We start from the raw sequence: 19,782 nt of genomic DNA on the forward strand, positions 1-19,782 counted from the left end.
AGAACCACTAACCCAGGAACCTGTCCTTGCAACAAAGCCCATTGCCAACTGTGTCCACATATCTATTCAGGGGACATCATCACAGGGCCTAATCACATCAGCCACACTATCAGAGGCTCGTTCACCTGCACATCTACCAATGTGATATAGGCCATCATGTGCCAGCAATGTCCCTCTGCCATGTACATCGGCCAAACTGGACAGTCTCTACGTAAAAGAATAAATGGACACAAATTGGATGTCAAGATTTAGAACATTCAAAAACCAGTCAGAGAACACTTCAATCTCTCTGGTCACTCAATTACAGACCTAAAAGTGGCAATTCTTCAACAAAAAGACTTCAGAAACAGACTCCAAGGAGAGACTGCTGAATTGGAATTAATTTGCAAACTGGATACAATTAACTTAGTCTTGAATAGAGACTGGGAGTGGATGGGTCATTACACAAAGTAAAACTATTTCCCCATGTTTATTCCCTCCCCCCTTCCTCAGACGTTCTTGTCAACTGCAAAAGGTTCCTCCTCCCCCACCCCCGCTCTCCTGCCTGTACTAGCTCATCTTAAGTGATCACTCTCGTTACAGTCTGTATGGTAACACCCATTGTTTCATGTTCTCTATGTATATAAATCTCCCCACTTTATTTTCCACAGTATGCATCCGATGAAGTAAGCTGTAGCTCACGAAAGCTTATGCTCAAATAAATTGGTTAGTCTCTAAGGTGCCACGAGTCCTCCTTTTCTTTTTGCGGATACGGACTAACAGGGCTGCTGCTCTGAATCCTCTCCTGCTGACACTTCTGTTTTAGTGGGGGAGGTGACAAGCTACAGCTCCTGCTTGTGCTGCCCTGCAGAGGTCAGAGCAGTGGGCTGCCTGTGTCTCCATGCTCACTGCTGTGGAGAAGGTGGCAGGTCTCCTAATCTGATTAGGGGCCAGAATGTGCCTTCCAGGAAACTCTGTAATCCAGTCAAGGGGACGAGATCCAGGGGAGGGCAACTAACCCTTTGTCCTGCGGGAGTGGGCCCTTCATTAGAGTGCAAAGGGGAACATTTCTGCCTGGGCCTGTTTCTCATTCCAGGGGCATTGGAAACTTGTTGGATATTGGTGTTGTGGGCATGGGGTGCGGCTAGAGGCACTTAGATTCATGGAGTCCAAGGCCAGAAGGGACCATTGTGATCAACTGGTCTGACCTCCTGTGTAACACAGGCCATAGAACTTCACTTGTGTTGGTACGGGCCATGTCAGGAGGGTTGTTGGGCATTGGAAATGTGGGTATGGGCCCTATTGGGGCAGAAATGCTGGGCATCAGGGCAGGGATAGGCCCTGGCAGCAGGGACAGGGGTCCCTCCCTGGCAAGGAGGGCAGGAGCTCGGGCAGAGAGAGGGGGAAGAAGTGCTACGAACAGGAATTGATGGAGTGATTAAGGGTCCCTGGATGGTGGGGGTGGAGAGGCGCTGCCCCAGTACAAGCAGTCATTAAAACTCAGGTCATCTTGTGTGTGGTATCTAGAGCAACGAAGGACTAGTACCTTCAACCATGCCCAGACTCTGTCAGTCCTCTCCTGTCTTTGTATGAGGATGCCATTCCCAGTGGAGTGCACTCCTATTTTCAGAAGGAACCCTTGGAGCATCTTTCCTGAGTCCTCTGGGTCCAGCTGTCCGGCTCCAAGAGCCAGCAGGTATCTCCCACTGCTGATCCCAACCTTCATCTCTTTCCAGCCTTCTCTGGCCTTGGCTCTCTGGCTTAGGAAGAACAGCTGGTTAGCCTCTCCCTGGCTTTTTCCCCCTCAGCCCTTTTCAGCCTCCCAGCACTGGCTTTGGGTCTATAAGATCAGCCAGTTAGTCCCTCTGCTTTAATTCCTGATAATTCCTTCCTCTTTGCAGGAAGCACCTGCAAATCTTTCCCTAGAGACCTCCTCCAGTCTCCTCCCCACTGCTCTGATTCACGGGGGTGTCACTTCTGACCTTTTTTAGCCCCCAGGTGCTGCCCCACCCTCTTAATTGGCCAAACTGGGAGCAACCATTTTGGCACAGGAGGGCTGGACATGCTTCCTTTACAGGGGCCAGCGACTCTGTGGTAGGACTGTAACTCTACAGCAAGATGAGTCTATGGTCTACTGAAAGTGTGGGGACAGCGTAAGTGTGGGGACAGCGTAAATTATACTGAGTTCAACATCAAAGCAAGCAACATGGATAGCTGCAGCAATTTCACACTTTCCAGCATGGATCGGAAGTAGCTGTAGAATGCTGAGACTTTCTGTGGAGTTTGGATCTGGCTAAGGAGAAAGTTGGGTGTGTGTGAAGTCTGCTTCCTGTGCTGTCCCCAGTCTGGGGAGAAATAGAGGCCTCTGTCTCCTGGGCTCTGAGTCAGGCATCTTTCTCTAGGCCAAAATTCAGCTAATAAAAAATTAAATTCTGCCTGGTCATGCTGTGTAGGTGGCCACTGCCTCACTCAGGGGAGCTGAAAGCCAGTGTCCAGTGGGAGAAGGGAATGGGAAGCAGAGGCATTTTTTTCCCTCTCCTCCCTGTATTGGGTATATTCAGCGAGACGCTGATATGAAATGCCTGCATTCAGTTTATATGTCATTGGCTTGACAAGCTATACAAACACAACCAGTGTGTAACGGAGGTGGAGCTGTCAGGTCTGTGTCATAATCCGCCTAGGGCAGGGCTTCACCCTATGTTGGGGGTTACTGCCCAGTGGTAGGTAGCTCGGTTCCATCTATACAACTCTCCCTCGTCCATGCCCAGCTCCTCCTCGTTGCTTTTTGATTAAGTCTTTTGTCCCTGATCATCTGGGGACTTTCTGGCTCCTTCATGTGCAGACCCTGGCCAGTCTCTCCCTGTTATGCTTTTTGCAGTTGCTCCTTGCTAGGTTTGGAATGTGCTTTGTGACTCAGTTTCCACCTCTGGTTTATGATCAGAAGTTCTGCATCTGATGAGAGTGTGCAATAAGTTTGCACCTCTCCCCACAATGAGGGATCTGCTGGGATGACAGATCCTTGCAGGCAACTTTAGTTATTTGTCCATCCCTATGATTTGGATGTTGGTCTGGTACACTGAGCATCATTCACCTTTGTGGAAGGTTGTGTGCTCTCCTGTTTGGGAGGTGAGACCTGACTATGGTGCTGTAGTACTGGAGCACGGTTTTGTTTGAATATAGTCAGACACCACGGATTAATCCCCACCAGCTGCTCGTGCAGGCACGTGCGCATGCCTGTGCCTGCTGCACTATGCTTACAAAGGCTACTGAACCGATCTTCCGAGTGCCCTGCAGAACGTTCCCTACTGTCAGTAACCCTCACTGCTGCGGTGTTAAACTACTCTGCTTAAACTATGCATGGAGCAGCAGCTAATGGCAGACTTGAGTCACAATGCGAAGGTGGTCGCAACCCCACGTTTGGGTGTGTTCCAATAAATGCTGCCCTGGTGCCATTCTCTTGGGGCACAGAAATCTGGTCCGGGTTAGTTTTTCCTCGCACTCCAGCCAAGGCTTCACCCCAGGTCCATTCCAAGGGAGCACAGGATGCAAGGTTCATCTCTTCCCAGGACGGCTACTTGGGGGCAGTCCTGGGCTTGGAAACCAAGTCTGTGCTGGAAGTCACATGAGTCCATAGGCTTCTGTCCCAGGAAGCTAACAAAGCACCTCACTGCACAGGGGGTTTCCCCTACTATGGTGCAGCTTGTCTCTACGGGAAGTGCTGGTGCCACAAACAGCCTGTTGTTCACCCGCTGCTTGAACTCTAGTGTGACAGATGGCCCAGGTGCAGCTCCACTGCATGTATCCAGTAGAGTAGATGCTCCAGCTCTTGGAGTCTCCCTTTCCCTTCCCCCTAGGTCATATATCTCTCTTCCCCCTCCCTCTCCTGAAGTCTGGGTCTGGAGCCTGGAGCTGAATTCTCCTCTCCCCCTAGGGGAGGTTGTCTGGCTCCATTGGTGGGGTGAGGAATTTCAAGCCTCAACAGACATCAGCCCTGAAGCGCTCAAGGAGCGGGGGTCCATGCAGATGCTGATTGGGACCCAACTTCCCCATGTAGCCCTCAGGGGAAGGGGAATGTGCTGGGCCACGTGCTGGCTGCTCTGTGTGAAAGTTCTCTCAATCGGATTATTTGTATCTTATCGTATAGTCAGTGCCTTCAGTTGCCCTGATTCTGCTGTAAGCCTCTTACTGCAAAACCCGGGGTCACCATTAAACAGCACATCACACCCAGGAGCATTGCTGCAGGCACTTGGCAGCCAGCTGACTGTGTTAAAATATGGGAGGTTCTCCATGGATTTTGCCCCTCTCAAGGGCTAGCAGATGGCAGGATTAAGGGGCTGCTCCACTAGTATGGGGTCCCTCAGTGACTTTCTCTGAGTGTTGAAGTGGGATCTGTCTTACTGGGGCTTGCAGGGGGGTTAACACAGTAGGAGCTGGCTAAGAGGGATGCTAATCAGGGAGGAGATGAGATCCAGCATCCTGCCTTTCCTCTGTGGAGCAGTAGATCCACCCAGTGTAGGGGACAGCAGGGCCTAGGCCAGGGGCTTGGACACACTTGTTGAGCTGGTTTCTTGCTGTTGCGCACTTGTGCTAGATGCTGGCGGACATAGGCCTGCAGGTGTCATTGCTCTTCCAGACCCAGCTAATTCCACTTTAAATCCATCTGCCTTTCTACCTATCTAGGTATAGTACTTCTTGTAACTGGAGTAATCCCTCTTCCCCAGCAAACACACCCACCTTGCCTTGCTGTCCCATGTTTTCCAGGTGCATGTGACAAGGGCTCCTTTCTTGCGATCTTCCCCATGAGCGTCCCTCTCTCCCTTCAATAGGGGGCATGGTTATCAGGGGCACACTGCCATCAGATAGGTGATCATGTGGTTATCAGATCAGTGGGAGAGGCACACAGAGGCTCCCTGGCTCTAGGAGCTGGTGGTGTCCTATGGTGAGGGCTGGTGGGCTGCCCAAGAGAGAGAGAGGCTGGGATGTATCACTGGGCTGGCCTGTGTGGTACATGGGGAGGAGCAGCAGGGCAATTCAAGTTTCACATTTTAAGGTTGGCAGCATTGCGGTCCTGTGGCCCTCTCAGGCTTTGCTGGGGCTGCCTTATACACCTTATTTCAAGGATATGTCATTCAGCTGGAGCTTGTAATCGGTACTGTTGGCCCAGGTAGGGGCTTTTTATAGACAGTGTTGTTCATCGGCGACTTGGGTGCTGTGTGTGCATCTCATCACTGCCCTGCACGCCCCCTCTGGGAAGTAAAGGGTGACAGCGGGATGTCACACCTCCTGTCTGAGGCTTCCAGCAAGGACCCAATTGTACATGTCTGACATCAGGCCGTCACCTGCCTGAAAACTTTGACTGTAATTTGAATACTGTGGAGAGCAGGCAGCAGGCTAAATGGGCCCTTTTCCATCTGCAGTTTCTGTGGTGACTAACTCACTTCACACACAGGCCACTCATTTGGTTTGGATTTGAACTGCTGACCGAAAGCCCAGTAAGCCATTCCCACTGCCCCTTGGCTTGGTCGGAAGTGCGACTGCTTTTCCGTAAGGCTGGTGTCCGTGGTTGAGCCATGGTGGAATTCAGGGTGCAAATATCTTGGCTTGTTTTCCCAGCTGCCCTGACTAAACAAGGCTTCGTGCTGGTTCACGCAAAGTTTGTCAGGTGCCTCTGTCATTTATTTGAAATTCAAATAAATAGCTGTGACTGGCAGCCAAGGTGCTGGATTGAGGGCTGCCAAGGGACAGGAGCCACTGTGGTGCCGTGGGCAGGAGGGTGGGGGAGGTGAGCACAGTTCCTGCTGTTAGATCAATCACCTGACTCTCCTCCCTCAGCCTTGCTAAAAAGTATCTGGGTCACACACAGGCAGCTGTTTAAAGCACATTGACACAGGCCTGTGCACTCTTGCTGCTTGTAGTGCAGTGCTGCCACCTGGTGGTGAAAGTCATTTGCTGCATCTATTCTGTTGTCTGAGTTGAGCCTACAGATCCTGTAAAAAGAAAAGGAGTACTTGTGGCACCTTAGAGACACGTACTCCTTTTCTTTTTGCGACTACAGACTAACACAGCTGCTACTCTGTCATACAGATCCTGTGAATCGGTGGAAGAGGATATAAAAGAGATACGGTCTAATTCTTCCCCCCCTCCCTCCCCCAGCCCCCCGCAGTTCCTGAGATCCCCACAGTGTTTCTAGGGGTGCAGGAATTAGAGATGTGACCTGAAGGGCATCCAGTCCTCCTGGCCAGAGGCTGAGGGATCCCATGCAGAGGGTCAGTAGTGCAAATTTTCAGACTTTGCCCCATGTGTTTTGGGCTTGGTGGCTGATTGGCTATGGGCACAAAGCGGCTCTGCTGCCCACTTATCAGGATAGTCCCAGCTGATGGCAGTAGTGGCCTGAGTGCTGTGTTTGGTCTTTGCTGGCTGTAAAATGGAAACGGAGGTCTTTCCCGTCCCACCATGGTGTGGCCTTTTTATTGTATTTAAAGTGAATTTAGTAATGTGGTGTTACACTCAAGGTACCAATTGGGGATTGGTCCTGCTTTGAGCAGGGGGTTGGGCTAGATGACCTCCTGAGGCCCCTTCCAACCCTGATATTCTATGATTCTATACAGGTATGGGCTCCAGTGACATGCTGCTGGAGTGACTCATAGATTCCAAGGTCAGAAGGGACCATTGTGGTCATCTAATCTGACCTGTGTAACATAAGCCACAGAACTTCGTCCCCCCCCCCCCCCCAAAAAAAAAAAAAAAGAATAACTTCCCAGGAATGGTGGTGCATACACTGGGGGAAGTGCAACCAAGGTGGGGGCTTCAGAGTGCTGGGTGTTGAGGATGGGGGTGACAGGGCAAGGTTGCTTCGTGGTGGGAGGGGAGGCTGTGCGTGTCATGGTACTGGCAGGTGGGGGTATGTGGAGCTTGCTGACCACTCTCTTTGTGTCCCTAGACTCCACCTGCCCCACAAAGGCGTCCTCCCTTCCCTCCAGGGCAGCCAGCCCAGCCGTTGGGGATCCAGGAGGATAAAGCACAGGCCAGCAGTGTATAAGTATGTGGCATTTTTATTAGCTTCCCCAAGCTGTGTAGTTTCAGCAGCTGCAGCAACATCACTGTTCAAGAGCTCTCCTCCCTCCCACTCGCATCTCACCTTATGTTACCCTCTTGTGTCTGCATGAAACCAGGCTGCTGAGGGCCAGGCTGCCTGCCCATCTTGTGTGTCACTAACCTTGTCCCAGAGGGCAGCGCTCTGAGCTGGACTTTAATCTGCTAACGTGGCAGCCTTGCCCTGGTTGTTCTGCTACCGAGAAGCTTGTGACCTTCCGATGTCACCGTCCATGAGCATTTCTGCTGGCTGCAGAGGTGGGGGACAGTGGAGCAGCTGGTGGCTCCCCTTATGACACTGTAGTGCCAAGAACCTTGACAACTGGAGCTCTATAAAGACCTAAGACTGGTAGATGATCTAAATCAGTCGTTCTCAACCCCGGGTACTCAGAGATCTTCCAGGGGATAGGTATATCAACTCATCTAGATATTTGCCTAATTTTACAGCAGGCTACATAAAAAGCACTAGCAAAGTCAGTACAAACTAAAATGTCATACACACAATGACTTGTTTATACTGCTCTATATACTATACACTGAAATGTAAGTGCAATATTTATATTCCAATTGATTTTTTTTAATAATTATATGGTAAAAATGAGACAGTAAGCAATATTTCAGTAGTAGTGGGCTGTGACACTTTTGTATTTTTGTGTCTGATTTTGAAAGCAAGTCATTTTTAAGTGAGGTGAAAGTTGGAGGTATGCAAGACCAGTCAAACTCCTGAAAGGGGTACAGTAGTCTGGAAAGGTTGAGAGCTACTGATCTAAACAAGGCTGTCCAAGGGGTTGAGGGAAGGCATTCGAGTCGGACCAGGGCATGAAGCCAAGCTTCAGGAGAGTCTGAGCATGCCAGGTATGGTGGGGTATGGATGGGAACCCCTTTGGTCAGGTCATGTCTGGTGATAGACAAGTTGTGCCCCAGGAGTGAGACCTCAGACCATCTCACTTCATTGAAGTGGGGCAGGACCTAGAGAGGTGAGTCCTGAGGGCAGATTCCATTGGGTGAGCTGAGGTGGTGTTCCCAGGTCTTGGTCCCAAATTCTCTTTAATTGTTCTTTGTAGTATGGTAGCACTCAGAGGCTCCCATTGTGCCCACTGAGCTGCGTGCTACAGAGACACACGGGAGCATGTGGTGCCTGCTCTGAAGATCTTTGTTTCCTTGTTTCCGTTTAATGAGCTTGTGCCATCCCCTCTGTGTTATACCAATAAAATAAAAACCAGCAGGCTCTTATTAAAGGGGAAAAGGCAAAATGCCACATTTATTATGAATACAGAAAGAATCATAGTAAGCAGTTAGTTATCGCTATAACATTCCATTCAATCTCATATTTATTCACACATTCATTCATGCACGCGCGCGCGCGCGCACACACACACAGGTTCTGCAAGGTTGTTATCATAGTTACCAGCCTTAGAGTTGCTCGTGCCAAGCCACTGGCCAGGTGGCCTGGACATGAGGAGGGAGCAGGGCCTTGTCAGATACTCATCTGATGCTCCTGGAAGTTGATTTGCAGAATCAGACCCCAAAGTTCTCACTTTCTAGAGTCCATTTTTATAGGAATTTCTTCCTATACCATTCTATGGGAATTGCTTCATCATGCTGCTGCTGAATCAATCAGCAGATGGCACATTCCTGATGGCTCCGTGCTGCTAGATGTTATCTTGTTGTTTGGTTCTCCCATCCTTGAGGCTGTTGGGTGGATTCCAGTCTGCCCTCCGGGGGGTCCTCTGGTTATTTCCACTTGACGCCTTCTTCAGCCAATGGACATTGGATTCTTACCCCCTGATCTACACTAGGACTTTAGGTCAAATTTAGCAGCGTTAAATCGATGTAAACCTGCACCCGTCCACACAATGAAGCCCTTTGATTCGACTTAAAGGGCTCTTAAAATCGATTTCCTTACTCCACCCCTGACAAGTGGATTAGTGCTTAAATCGGCCTTGCCGGGTCGAATTTGGGGTACTGTGGACACAATTCGACAGTATTGGCCTCTGGGAGCTATCCCAGAGTGTTCCATTGTGACCGCTCTGGACAGCACTCTCAACTCCGATGCACTGGCCAGGTAGACAGGAAAAGAACCGTGAACTTTTGAATCTCATTTCCGGAGACTGCGGGAACTGTGGGATAGCTATCCACAGTGCAACACTCCGGAAGTCGACGCTTGCCTCGGTACTGTGGAAGCACTCCGCCGAGTTAATGCACTTAATGCACTTAGAGCATTTTCTGTGGGGACACACACACTCAAATATATAAAAACGATTTCTAAAAAACCGACTTCTATAAATTCGACCTAATTTTGTAGTGTAGACATACCCTTAGGCTGGCACCTCCCTGATCATTCAGTTATTATCCACACCAAGCATCCATCCTCTGTCTCTATTTTAATCACAATTGTTAACAAAGCGAGATGAATACAGCAAAAGGGTGGGGAGTCTCTGGGTGCTGTTTCTGTTGTTACAGAGTATTGTTTTGAGTCTCTCTGTGTGAGAGTAGTTGTTGTTACAAAGAATTGCTTTGAGAACAGACTCTGTCTTAGAATGTAATAACACAATTAGCAGCTTGCAAGTTTCACACAGAGAGGGAGAGAAACAGTACCAAAAACCAAGAGACCTCTTAATTAGTAATACCCTGGAATTTAAACTAGGGGGAATCAAACTCATTTGTGATTTTAATACAGAACTTCTTTAATATGATCCAACATCTGCACAATGACCCCCGTGTTTCCATGTTTCCCTCAGTGCCTTGTGTGGTGGGTGGCAGGTTCGTGGTGAGCAGTGCCTTCCGGGCCAAGTCCCTTTGTGATCCCCAGTCCAGTGTCCCTCCTTTGTTAGATACCAAAGGCTTAACCAGGTAGAGATGTAAGCAGTTCGCTGCTCAGTCTGGGGCTTCTTGGAAGTCTTTTGGGTGGAGGCAGTGTGGCTGAGACGCTGCATCTTTGTGTAGCACCATGGGAGACAAAGGGAGCGAGCCCCAAATCTGTGTGAGGCAGAATGAAGAGGTTTGGCAGGAAGTGAAGTGCTTCAGGTTTCAGAGTAGCAGCCGTGTTAGTCTGTATCCGCAAAAAGAAAAGGAGTACTTGTGGCACCTTAGAGACTAACGCATTTATTTGAGCATAAGCTTTCGTGAGCTACAGCTCACTTCTTCGGATGCATACAGTGGAAAATGCAGTGGGGAGATTTTATATACACAGAGAACATGAAACAATGGGTGTTACCATACAGACTATAACGAGAATGATCAGGGAAGGTGAGCTATTACCAGCAGAGGGGGGAGAGAGAAAGAAAACACCTTTTGTAGTGATAATCAAGGTGGGCCATTTCCAGCAGTTGACAAGAACGTGTGAGGAACAGTAGGGGGAGAAAAATAAACAAGGGGGAAAAGTTTTACTTTGTGTAATGACACATCCACTCCCAGTCTTTATTCAAGCCTAATGTAACGATGTCCAGTTTGCAAATTAATTCCAATTCAGCAGTCTCTTGTTGGAGTCTGTTTTTGAAGTTTTTCTGTTGAAGAATTGCCACTTTTAGGTCTGTAATCGAGTGACCAGAGAGATTGAAGTGTTCTCTGACTGGTTTTTGAATGTTCTAATTCTTGACGTCCGATTTGTGTCCATTTATTCTTTTACATAGAGACTGTCCAGTTTGGCCAATGTATGCGGCAGAGGGGCATTGCTGGCACATGATGACATATATCATATTGGTAGATGTGCAGGTGAACGAGCCTCTGATAGTGTGGCTGATGTGATTAGGCCCTAGGATGATGTCCCCTAAATAGATATGTGGACACAGTTGGCAGCGGGCTTTGTTGCAAGGATAGGTTCCTGGGTTAGTGTTTTTTGGTGTGTGGTTGCTGGTGAGTATTAGCTTCAGGTTGGGGGGCTGTCTGTAAGCAAGGACTGGCCTGTCTCCCAAGATCTGTGAGAGCGATGGGTCGTCCTTCAGGATAGGTTGTAGATCCTTGATGATGCGTTGGAGAGGTTTTAGTTGGGGGCTGAAGGTGACAGCTAGTGGCGTTCCGTTATTTTCTTTGTTAGGCCTGTCCTGTACTAGGTGTCTTCTGGGTACTCTCCTGGCTCTGTCAATCTGTTTCTTCTCTTCAGCAGGTGGGTATTGTAGTTGTAAGAACACTTGATAGAGACCTTGTAGGTGTTTGTCGAGAGGTTGGTGCAAATGTGGTTGTATTGTAGAGCTTGGCTGTAGACAATGGATCGTGCGGTGTGGTCTTGTCTGGATGAAAGCTGGAGGCATGTAGGTAAGTATAGCGGTCAGTAGGTTTCCGGTATAGGGTGGTGTTTGTGACCATCGCTTATTAGCACTGTAGTGTCCAGGAAGTGGATCTCTTTTGTGGACTGGTCCAGGCTGAGGTTGATGATGGGATGGAAATTGTTGAAATCATGGTGGAATTCGTCAAGGGCTTCTTTTCCATGGGTCCAGATGATGAAGATGTCATCAGTGTAGCGCAAGTAGAGTTAGGGGCATTAGGGGACGAGAGCCGAGGAAGCATTGTTCTAAGTCAGCTATAAAAACGTTGGCATACTGTGGGGCCATGCGGGTACCCATAGCAGTGCCGCTGATTTGAAGGTATACATTGTCTCCAAATGTGAAATAATTACGGATGAGGACAAAGTCACAAAGTTCAGCCACAAGGTTTGCCGTGACATTGTCAGAGATACTGTTCCTGATGGCTTGTAGTCCATCTTTGTGTGGAATGTTGGTGTAGAGGGCTTCTACATCCATAGTGGCGAGGATGGTGTTTTCAGGAGGATCACCGATGGATTGTAGTTTCCTCAGGAGGTCCGTGGTGTCTCGAAGATAGCTAGGAGTGCTGGTAGCATAGGGCCTGAGGTGGGAGTCTACATAGCCAGACAATCCTGCTGTCAGGGTGCCAATGCCTGAGATGATGGGCCATCCAGGATTCCCAGGTTTATGGATCTTGCGTAGCAGATAGAATACCCCTGCTCGGGGTTCTAGGGTTGTGTCTGTGCGGATTTGTTCTTGTGCTTTTTAAGGGAGTTTCTTTAGCAGATGGTGTAGTTTCTTTTGGTAACCCTCAGTGGGATCAGAGGGTAATGGCTTGTAGAATGAAGATCTCTATCAAGTGTTCTTACAACTACAGTACCCACCTGCTGAAGTGAAGAAACAGATTTACAGAGCCAGAAGTTACCTACTACAGGACAGGCCCAACAAAGAAAATAACAGAACGCCACTAGCTGTCACCTTCAGCCCCCAACTAAAACCTCTCCAACGCATCATCAAGGATCTTCAACCTATCCTGAAGGACAACCCATCACTTTCACTGATCTTGGGAGACAGGCCAGTCCTTGCTTACAGACAGCCCCCCAACCTGAAGCTAATACCAGCAACCACACACTTGTCAACTGCAAAAGGTTCTCCCTCCCCGGCTCTCCTGCTGGTACTAGCTCATCTTAAGTGATCACTCTCGTTACAGTCTGTATGGTAACACCCATTGTTTCATGTTCTCTGTGTATATAAAATCTCCCCATTGCATTTTCCACTGAACGCAACTGATGAAGTGAGCTGTAGCTCACGAAAGCTTTTGCTCAAATAAATTTGTTAATCTCTGAGGTGCCACAAGTCCTCCTTTGCTTCAGGTTAAACGCCAGGGGGCATGGGCGTTATTCTGTGCTGTACACTTAGAGGAGTTTGAGATGGAGGAAAGCTCTCCAGGGCTCAGTGCAGAGTTACTGCAACCGCAGTTTTCTGGTGCTTTGTCCAGCTATGCTATACCATCCCCATTGATGGGACTGCCACCAGGAGATAATTCCCCAGCCTCGTCCATCTTGCTGCTGGGGCATTTTTCCAGAGCTCAGCTTGTTGTCCTGTTAGCAGGCTTGGCAAATTTGATTTTGATTTTGTTTAATCATTTGATGGATGACACTGATGTTTATTTTTAAGCCTTTTCCCCCAATTTTTATTTATTTAAATTTTTGCAGTTGTAGGAAATTATGAAGGGTCAGACAATGGGTGGGGGGTGTCAGCCAGCAATTATGTAATGATGGTAGATGCTGAGATTCAGAAAGTTAAAGCTGTATTACCATTCAAACACAAACTGTCCATAGTGTGTGTCCAGATTTTCACCTTAAATCAAACTCTAAGTTCTTACGCAGCATTTTTCTTACTTTGCCTCTCTGCATTTTGATTATTATCAATGGAAATGTTTGTTTGTATACAGTGACATAAACATTTACCAACAAAAATCTTAAGCCTTCCAAACCAACCCATTGTCACTTCATCGCATGCTCCAAGTTCTGCCCCAAGTTTCTTCTAACTAAGTCATCTCCCTCCTTTGAAATTTACCCCACCTAACATTTGGAGACTGTTCTGACACACATACGCCTTAGCCCAGTCAGAGAGGCAGATTATTTAGCTTTTAAAAATCACTCCTCTGAGAGGAAGCTCAGCAGAATCTGCACACATGGGTTATTTAGTTCTGGTATGGAGTGGAATGAGTGAGATCAATAGCATTTATCCATTAACTCTGGCCTCGGTTCCCCTGTCACTCAGGCCTGCCCCCTCAGGGGCAAATATATAGCCAAAGGAAGCCGTTAGCCAGCTAACTGGCTTCTGTGCTGACAGCAGTTCTTGGGTCCCATTAGTGTGTATGTTAACCCTTTAGTGCCCATTCCTGAAACATCCACACAGCCGTTGTGAGACACTGACCTGGTGTTTGGATTGCTCTCCTATACTGGGGCTCCCAGAGTGCTTTCTCCAGCAGTGCTGGAAGCAAGTGAGCAAAGGCAGCAGTCTGGGGTTGAGGGTACTAGCAGTCATCTTATTGTGGGGCGAAGGCAGTGTCAACAAGCAATATGCAGAAACCTGGCCAGTTCCCAAGTGTCTTTTTGCATGATGCAGCATGGCAGGGGATGGGGCCAGACAAGGAAGCCCTGGACTGCTAGCTCGTATCAGAGTGCCCAGCTATATAAAGGACAGAAGAGAATATTATGGCATTCTACAAGTGAATGTTACCTCCTGGCCTGGAATTCTGGAGTTTTGGTCTCCTTGTCTCCAAAAGGACAGCACAGAAAAAGAAACAGGCCAGACAGACCATCCATGAAAAAGATTAGTGGCCTGGAGAGACTTTCACATGAAGAGAGACTGAGAATGATAAGTTTAGAGAGAGGGAAAATAAGAGGGGACATGAGAGAGGTACACAGAAAAATGAATGGTCTGGAGAAGGGAAATTGCTCTTACTTACCCTTTCTCATAATACAAAATCCAGTGGACATTTTGTGAAAGGCAATAAATTTTAAACTGCTAAAAGGAATTCCTATTTACATAATGCATGATTAACCTGTGGAACTCACTGCCACAAAGTTATAAGTGACACCAAAGGTTAAAAATAGGATTAGACGCTTATGTGAATAGTAAGATCCACAGTTATATTAGCTAGGATGGACATGGGCCAGAGCGTGCCATGCTTGGGCTTGTGGTTAAAGCACTTGCCTGGGCCCCGGAAGTCTGGTTTTCATTTCCTGGCTCTGCCATGGACTTCCTGTATGACTCTGGGCAAATCACTTTGGGCCTGATTTTTCAGAAGTGCCACTGATTTCTAGCCCTCCAAGTCCTCTCTCTCCTCTTCATTACAGACTCTGCTACATGACTGGGCACCTGCAGGAACTGCTGCTTGCTCTGTGGTTACAGGTGCATTTCCCAGAATGGAGCCCAAGCTCAGTTGCTTGGAAAACTCGACTCAGGGCTGTGTGGTGGTGGCTCAGGGGGAACAGCCCTTTGGAGGATCATTGCTGAGAGCTGTGGTTTCTGCTTGAATGCATCAGACTGAAACTGGTGACAGCAGTAGAAGGCGACAGAGGCCTTTAGTTTCCCCGTCCAAACTGCACATGGGGGTTAGTCTCTCACGTATGTGGGCTTCAGAAAGAGATTTGTATTGTTGATTCAGTGCAAGAGTTCTCTCTCTCCTTTTGAACCGCACTGGAGGGGACACCAGCCTATTTGGGAAGAGAGGAGAGTTCAGCCTCTATAGCCCACTCAATTCCCAGGCTCTGTGCTGTGATTGTCATCCACGCACTGGGAACTGGATGAGACCCTCAATTTATTCCACACTGGCCTCTAAACAGTCTTCTGACAGACAGGACTTTGGAGGACTAGATGGGTCCATGGAGGGGCCTTTGGCCGCTTTGCCTTTTCCTAGTACCTTGGAAATGGAGCATTGCTTGTTAACTCAGGATTATGAAGGGCTTTCTAGGAGGTGACCAGAATCCACATGGAGCTGAGCACCTGCTCTTGTGGGGGTGGTATTTTCACTTGCATGTCCACCTCCTGCAGGGCCAAAACAGGAAGTCTGCTTGTGACATAGTTGAGAAACAGGAATTGATGGAGCCTCTGTTCTCTCCTAGGGCTGTCCGAACCGCTGGGCTCGGAGATGCAAAGTGTGTCAGTAGGACACAAGTGCCTCTGGGTGATCTCTGCAGGGTGAATGTTACTGCCTACGATGGGGACCTAGAAAGATCTGTGCTGCCGCTCCCAACCACCCTGATCTGGCATCTCACTGACACTTGAAAGTAATGGAGGCCAATTGCATATCACTTTTTATGTCTTAAAAAAAAATAAATTGGAAAAATAATCCCCCGGTCCCACTATGTGAATCTGGATGATGATGATGGGCTCAGGAACCACTTTCTAGGCAGCCCAGTTACAATCTCTGCCCTCCACCTTTCAGCATCACACCCATGCTTGTTACAGCTAGCACCCCAACCACTCTGGGAGCATGGGGGGACACCTGGATGCCCAAGAAATCCCCACTCCCTCCAAGTCCTGAGATCAGGCACCCCTTGGCAGGCCCTTTAGGCTCCTTTGGAACATCATGCAGAGCTAATGGCTGTTGTTCATAGCTAGAAGGGACAAGTACTTGGGAAATGGCCCAGAGCCTGGAATGGAGTGGGGGCTGTGAGCTGGCAGGAAAAGGGGTACTTAGGGGCTGGAGAGGCACAGTGTCTGCTCTCTGCTAGGCCCTTCCCTGCAGGAGCTCTCTGCAGATGCCTTTTGGTATCAGAAGGGGAGATATAAGTGATTGTGTTTATGCAGGGAGTAGGAGGAGGACAGATTCCTCCCCTGTGTGCGAACTGGGCTTTACTGAAGAGGGAGCTGAGCATGGGCTTCAGCAAGTTAATGTTTACTGCTGCCTCCCCTTGAGCGTCTGCAGGACTCTGGTTTCCTTCCCAGCCAGCAAAACAAAAACAGGGCCGAAACCAACTGCATTTGCTGCAAAAACAGCAGCTCTGTACTGCAAGGTTCAAGAATTGCTAATGTCTCGTCCTACTGGCATCTCCTACTGCTGCTTTGCTAAGACTGTGTGTTCCCTCTGCAGCGACAAAGATCTTGTCAGGATATATAGCTGCATGTAATGGTAGCTGCTGCTCAGCCTTTGGGCCCTGGCTCTCCTCTGGTTAATGGTTTCCTGTGCGCTGCTTTCTAGATACCCATCAGCAGCAACCCTGTGTTTGACTGTGCTGCTCTGGCAGAAAGAACCTTGACATTTGGTTATTATGAATTTACTATAGTCTCTTGCCAGCCCCCAAAGTGTGCTGGGTGCTGTTCAAACAAATGCAAAGAGCGCTCCCAGTCTAATTTTAGAGGTGACGTGGTGAGGTGAGGGGAACAAACCGTCAAAGGAGACAAGGGGAGAAAAGACGAGGTCCAGCAGTAAGGTCATGCAGTGACTCAGTACAACTGTGTGCATTTCTAGAGGCTCTAATTACCAGTGGTTTTGTCTTAAATAACAATAACCATTGACTCATTTCTTATGAGTATCGTGGGAAGAGTGAGTCTTCAGTGCCGCTCTGCTCTGCAAAATGACTGCAGCAATGGCCCCTTCAGATCCCGCGGATCTGTTCCTCGTGTGTCAGTCACAGCCCTGCCATCTGGGCAGATAAGAATTGGGAGGGGGCCCTGTCGGAAGAGGGCAGCCTGAAAAAACTTGGGAGGGGATGTGTTCAAAATGTCAGCAGCAGATAACACCCTCCAGCCCCTGCATTCTCTACAGTCTCATCCCCAGACTACTTTCTGGGTGTCATGGATGGACATATTCAACACTTGGGCAAAGCACAATAACACTTCTACAGGTCACAAGAGAGAATCCTGAGGGACTGACAGGCCCAAGTGAACTCTGCTGTAGGGCTGTAATCCTCTAGGTCAATGGTTCCTATCTGGACCTGATCAAGGGGACTGGCAGGCTAAGGGGTCCTGGTGAATAGGATACATGCAGCCTTTCACCTCTAGGTCACTGGTTCCAGTCTAGCATATGTCAGTAGTGACCAAAGGCTCTTCCCATCTGATACTTGTTCTTTAGCTGCTGTGTGAAATGATTTGATGGTCCTCAATACAGTTTCTGGTGGGCTGGTATCCACAGCACATGTACCACCCCTAGCTTGGATGCTAGTCTCCCTCCTTGTTGGTAGACCCAGCAGAGAGGCCAAGAACTGAATGAGCTATGGAGACCTCTTGCCCCAAAGGGGGGGGTCTCAGGTGGGGAAGAGGGATTTTGTACTTGACCTGTGGAAAAACAGAGACCTCAGTCTCCAGGGCTGTCAATTCGGCACCTTTCAGGAGTACTAAATTTACTTTTTTTTCTTTTTTCTTTTTTTTTAATTGCTAAGTGAGCAGGAAACCCCCACCACCCCAGCCACCTCTCTGTCTTACTGCCTGGGCTCAAGAAGAAACTTGTTACATGTACAAATGCAGTTGCAGAAGTGGGTTGTTTGTGAAAGGAACGTACAGGGTGTGTGCCCCTCACTGTGTCACTGCAAGGAGGCCAGGCAGGGACTGTCCAACAGGGAGTTAGTTCCCTGCTCTCGGCCAGCCTCCAGCCCAGGGTGGTGCCTGGAGCAGGCAGGGGGTTGGATTGGGGTTACTCCATAAAATCACATCTGAATGCAACAGCAATGTCATTGCACACAGAGAAGGCAATACGTCACTGTGTGCCGGGGTTGCATCCCTCCCGAAGAATGGAGTGTCCCTGTAAGTGGGAGCCACTGTCACTAAATCTATTTATCTAGAGAAGCTGTTAACAAAGGGAAGGAAATGAGTTGGAAGGGTGACGTTTGCTGGAGTGACTGGCTCCGGGCATGTCCTTGCCCTGGCTGAATGGCAGGGACACATGGGAGGGAGAGCCGAGGGGTGACTGGGGAAATGAGGACAGTTATTTGAGTTGGTATTGGGCTGCCTGCAACCTTTTGCTGTGTCCGTGAGTGTTTGGGGGAGAGGTTTGGAATACACGGCAGCCTGCCATTGTGTCGTGAATAGACACTAATGACAGTGGTCATGAATGGGGTGGGGGTACCTTGAACATAGGATGAAGTTCTGTCCCAGGCAGATTGTCCCCATCTCGGACACAGAGCAGCTGAGAGCTCGTTCTCTTACACTTGAGTTTGTCAGACCAATAAAGTCTCATTGCACTCAGGTGTGTGCGCTGGGGTGTCTGAGAGTTGAGAGGCAGCGAGAGTCTCTTCCCCCCGCACTCCTCCCCCTGGGAGAGCCTGCCTTCAGGGCTGCTCGAAGAGGAAGTACAGTCAGTTATTTTAACAAGCGCTGTCACTGTTTTCAGCGTGGGGAGGAGGCGGAGGGATAAACAGAGCCCTCGCTCTCCAAACTAGGACTTAATCTGTGCAGGGCTGGGTCTGCTCCTCCTCTGCCACTACCGCGGGCTCTTCACCTACAGGAACTCGGCTCCGCTGCATCGGATCAGGTCACAAGGGCTTTTCCCACCTTTTCCCCTTTCTCCTTTCCCTTAGTTTTGTGTCTTCCGTTTATGTGGTGTTGGGGGAGGAAGTGAGGGCTTTGGAGAAGGGGGTAAATCTCTGGCTCAGTGAGTATAGTCTGAGCGGGTACTTCACCCCACCATACTTGTTAAAAGGCAGGGAGGACAGGCCCTGGGCAGGAGGAGATAACCAGATCCCAGGGTGAACTCTGAGCCCTTCAGCCTACTCCTTGCTGAACTGTTTCACTGGGGAATGGAACAGAGCTGCCCTGTTGTGCTGCCAGTTTCCTGCATGTTGACACAAAGGGTCTTGGAGCAGAGGCCCCCAGTGCATGCAACTTTAGTCACAGTGCCACCCTGCTGCACACAAGTGTGAATTGACCTTGGAGAGGAAGGGAGGGGTCTCCTGGGGGATACGAGTCTCTAGCTGCACGACCTGCCTGTTGGTTTGTTGTTGCCTGTGTGCCATCAATGCACCCAGCACGCTAACGGGGCTCAGGAAATAACAAAGTCATTCTGTGCAGCCAGGGACTCTTGTTTGCAGGAAAAGCCCCTGGCGCAGATCTGCCCTGAAGAGCTGATAATCTCACCGGGAATTCATCCTCTACTAGTTTGTGAGGATGGGACAATGACTCCTGGGCTCTCAGAAGCTCCCTTCTCTCTGGCATTAGTGAGCAGTTCCCTTGTACTGGGGTTCTGCTGGGAGCTGTCCCCACGCCATGTCACAGGGAGGCCCATGGCTTTTGTGTGGGTCTCTGTGTTTTCAGCTGCCCATGAGCCTGTAGCTGAGTGACTAGGACTCTGCTGCCTTCCCTGCATGCTTTCAGCTAGTCTTTCCAGCTTCCCCATTGGGAAGCACTTACCCTTGTTTACACACGACCTTGTCCAGCTGTAACGTTATGGGCAAAGCTATACTCTTCTGAGTCCTTTAGCCTGGTGTCATTGTATCCATGCTAGGCAGCTGTCATAGCGTAC

General features: G+C 49.2%; 1 protein-coding gene across 9 annotated transcripts in view; it reads left to right on the top strand.

Moving 5' to 3' along the window:
- The window catches only part of DGKZ (diacylglycerol kinase zeta), an 89,245-nt gene that overhangs the window by 14,920 nt on the left and 54,543 nt on the right, over positions 1-19,782 (top strand). Inside the window, exon 2 of one of the 9 annotated variants that reach the window (XM_073348180.1) lies at positions 6,920-7,018. The exons of the other annotated variants lie outside the window; for them this stretch is intronic. Coding sequence (XP_073204281.1) covers positions 6,920-7,018 — 99 coding nt within the window. The remainder of the gene's footprint in view (positions 1-6,919; positions 7,019-19,782) is intronic. 9 annotated transcript variants of the gene reach the window in all.

Source organism: Lepidochelys kempii, chromosome 6, assembly GCF_965140265.1.
Source record: "Lepidochelys kempii isolate rLepKem1 chromosome 6, rLepKem1.hap2, whole genome shotgun sequence".
In the NCBI taxonomy this organism is placed as follows: domain Eukaryota; kingdom Metazoa; phylum Chordata; order Testudines; family Cheloniidae; genus Lepidochelys; species Lepidochelys kempii.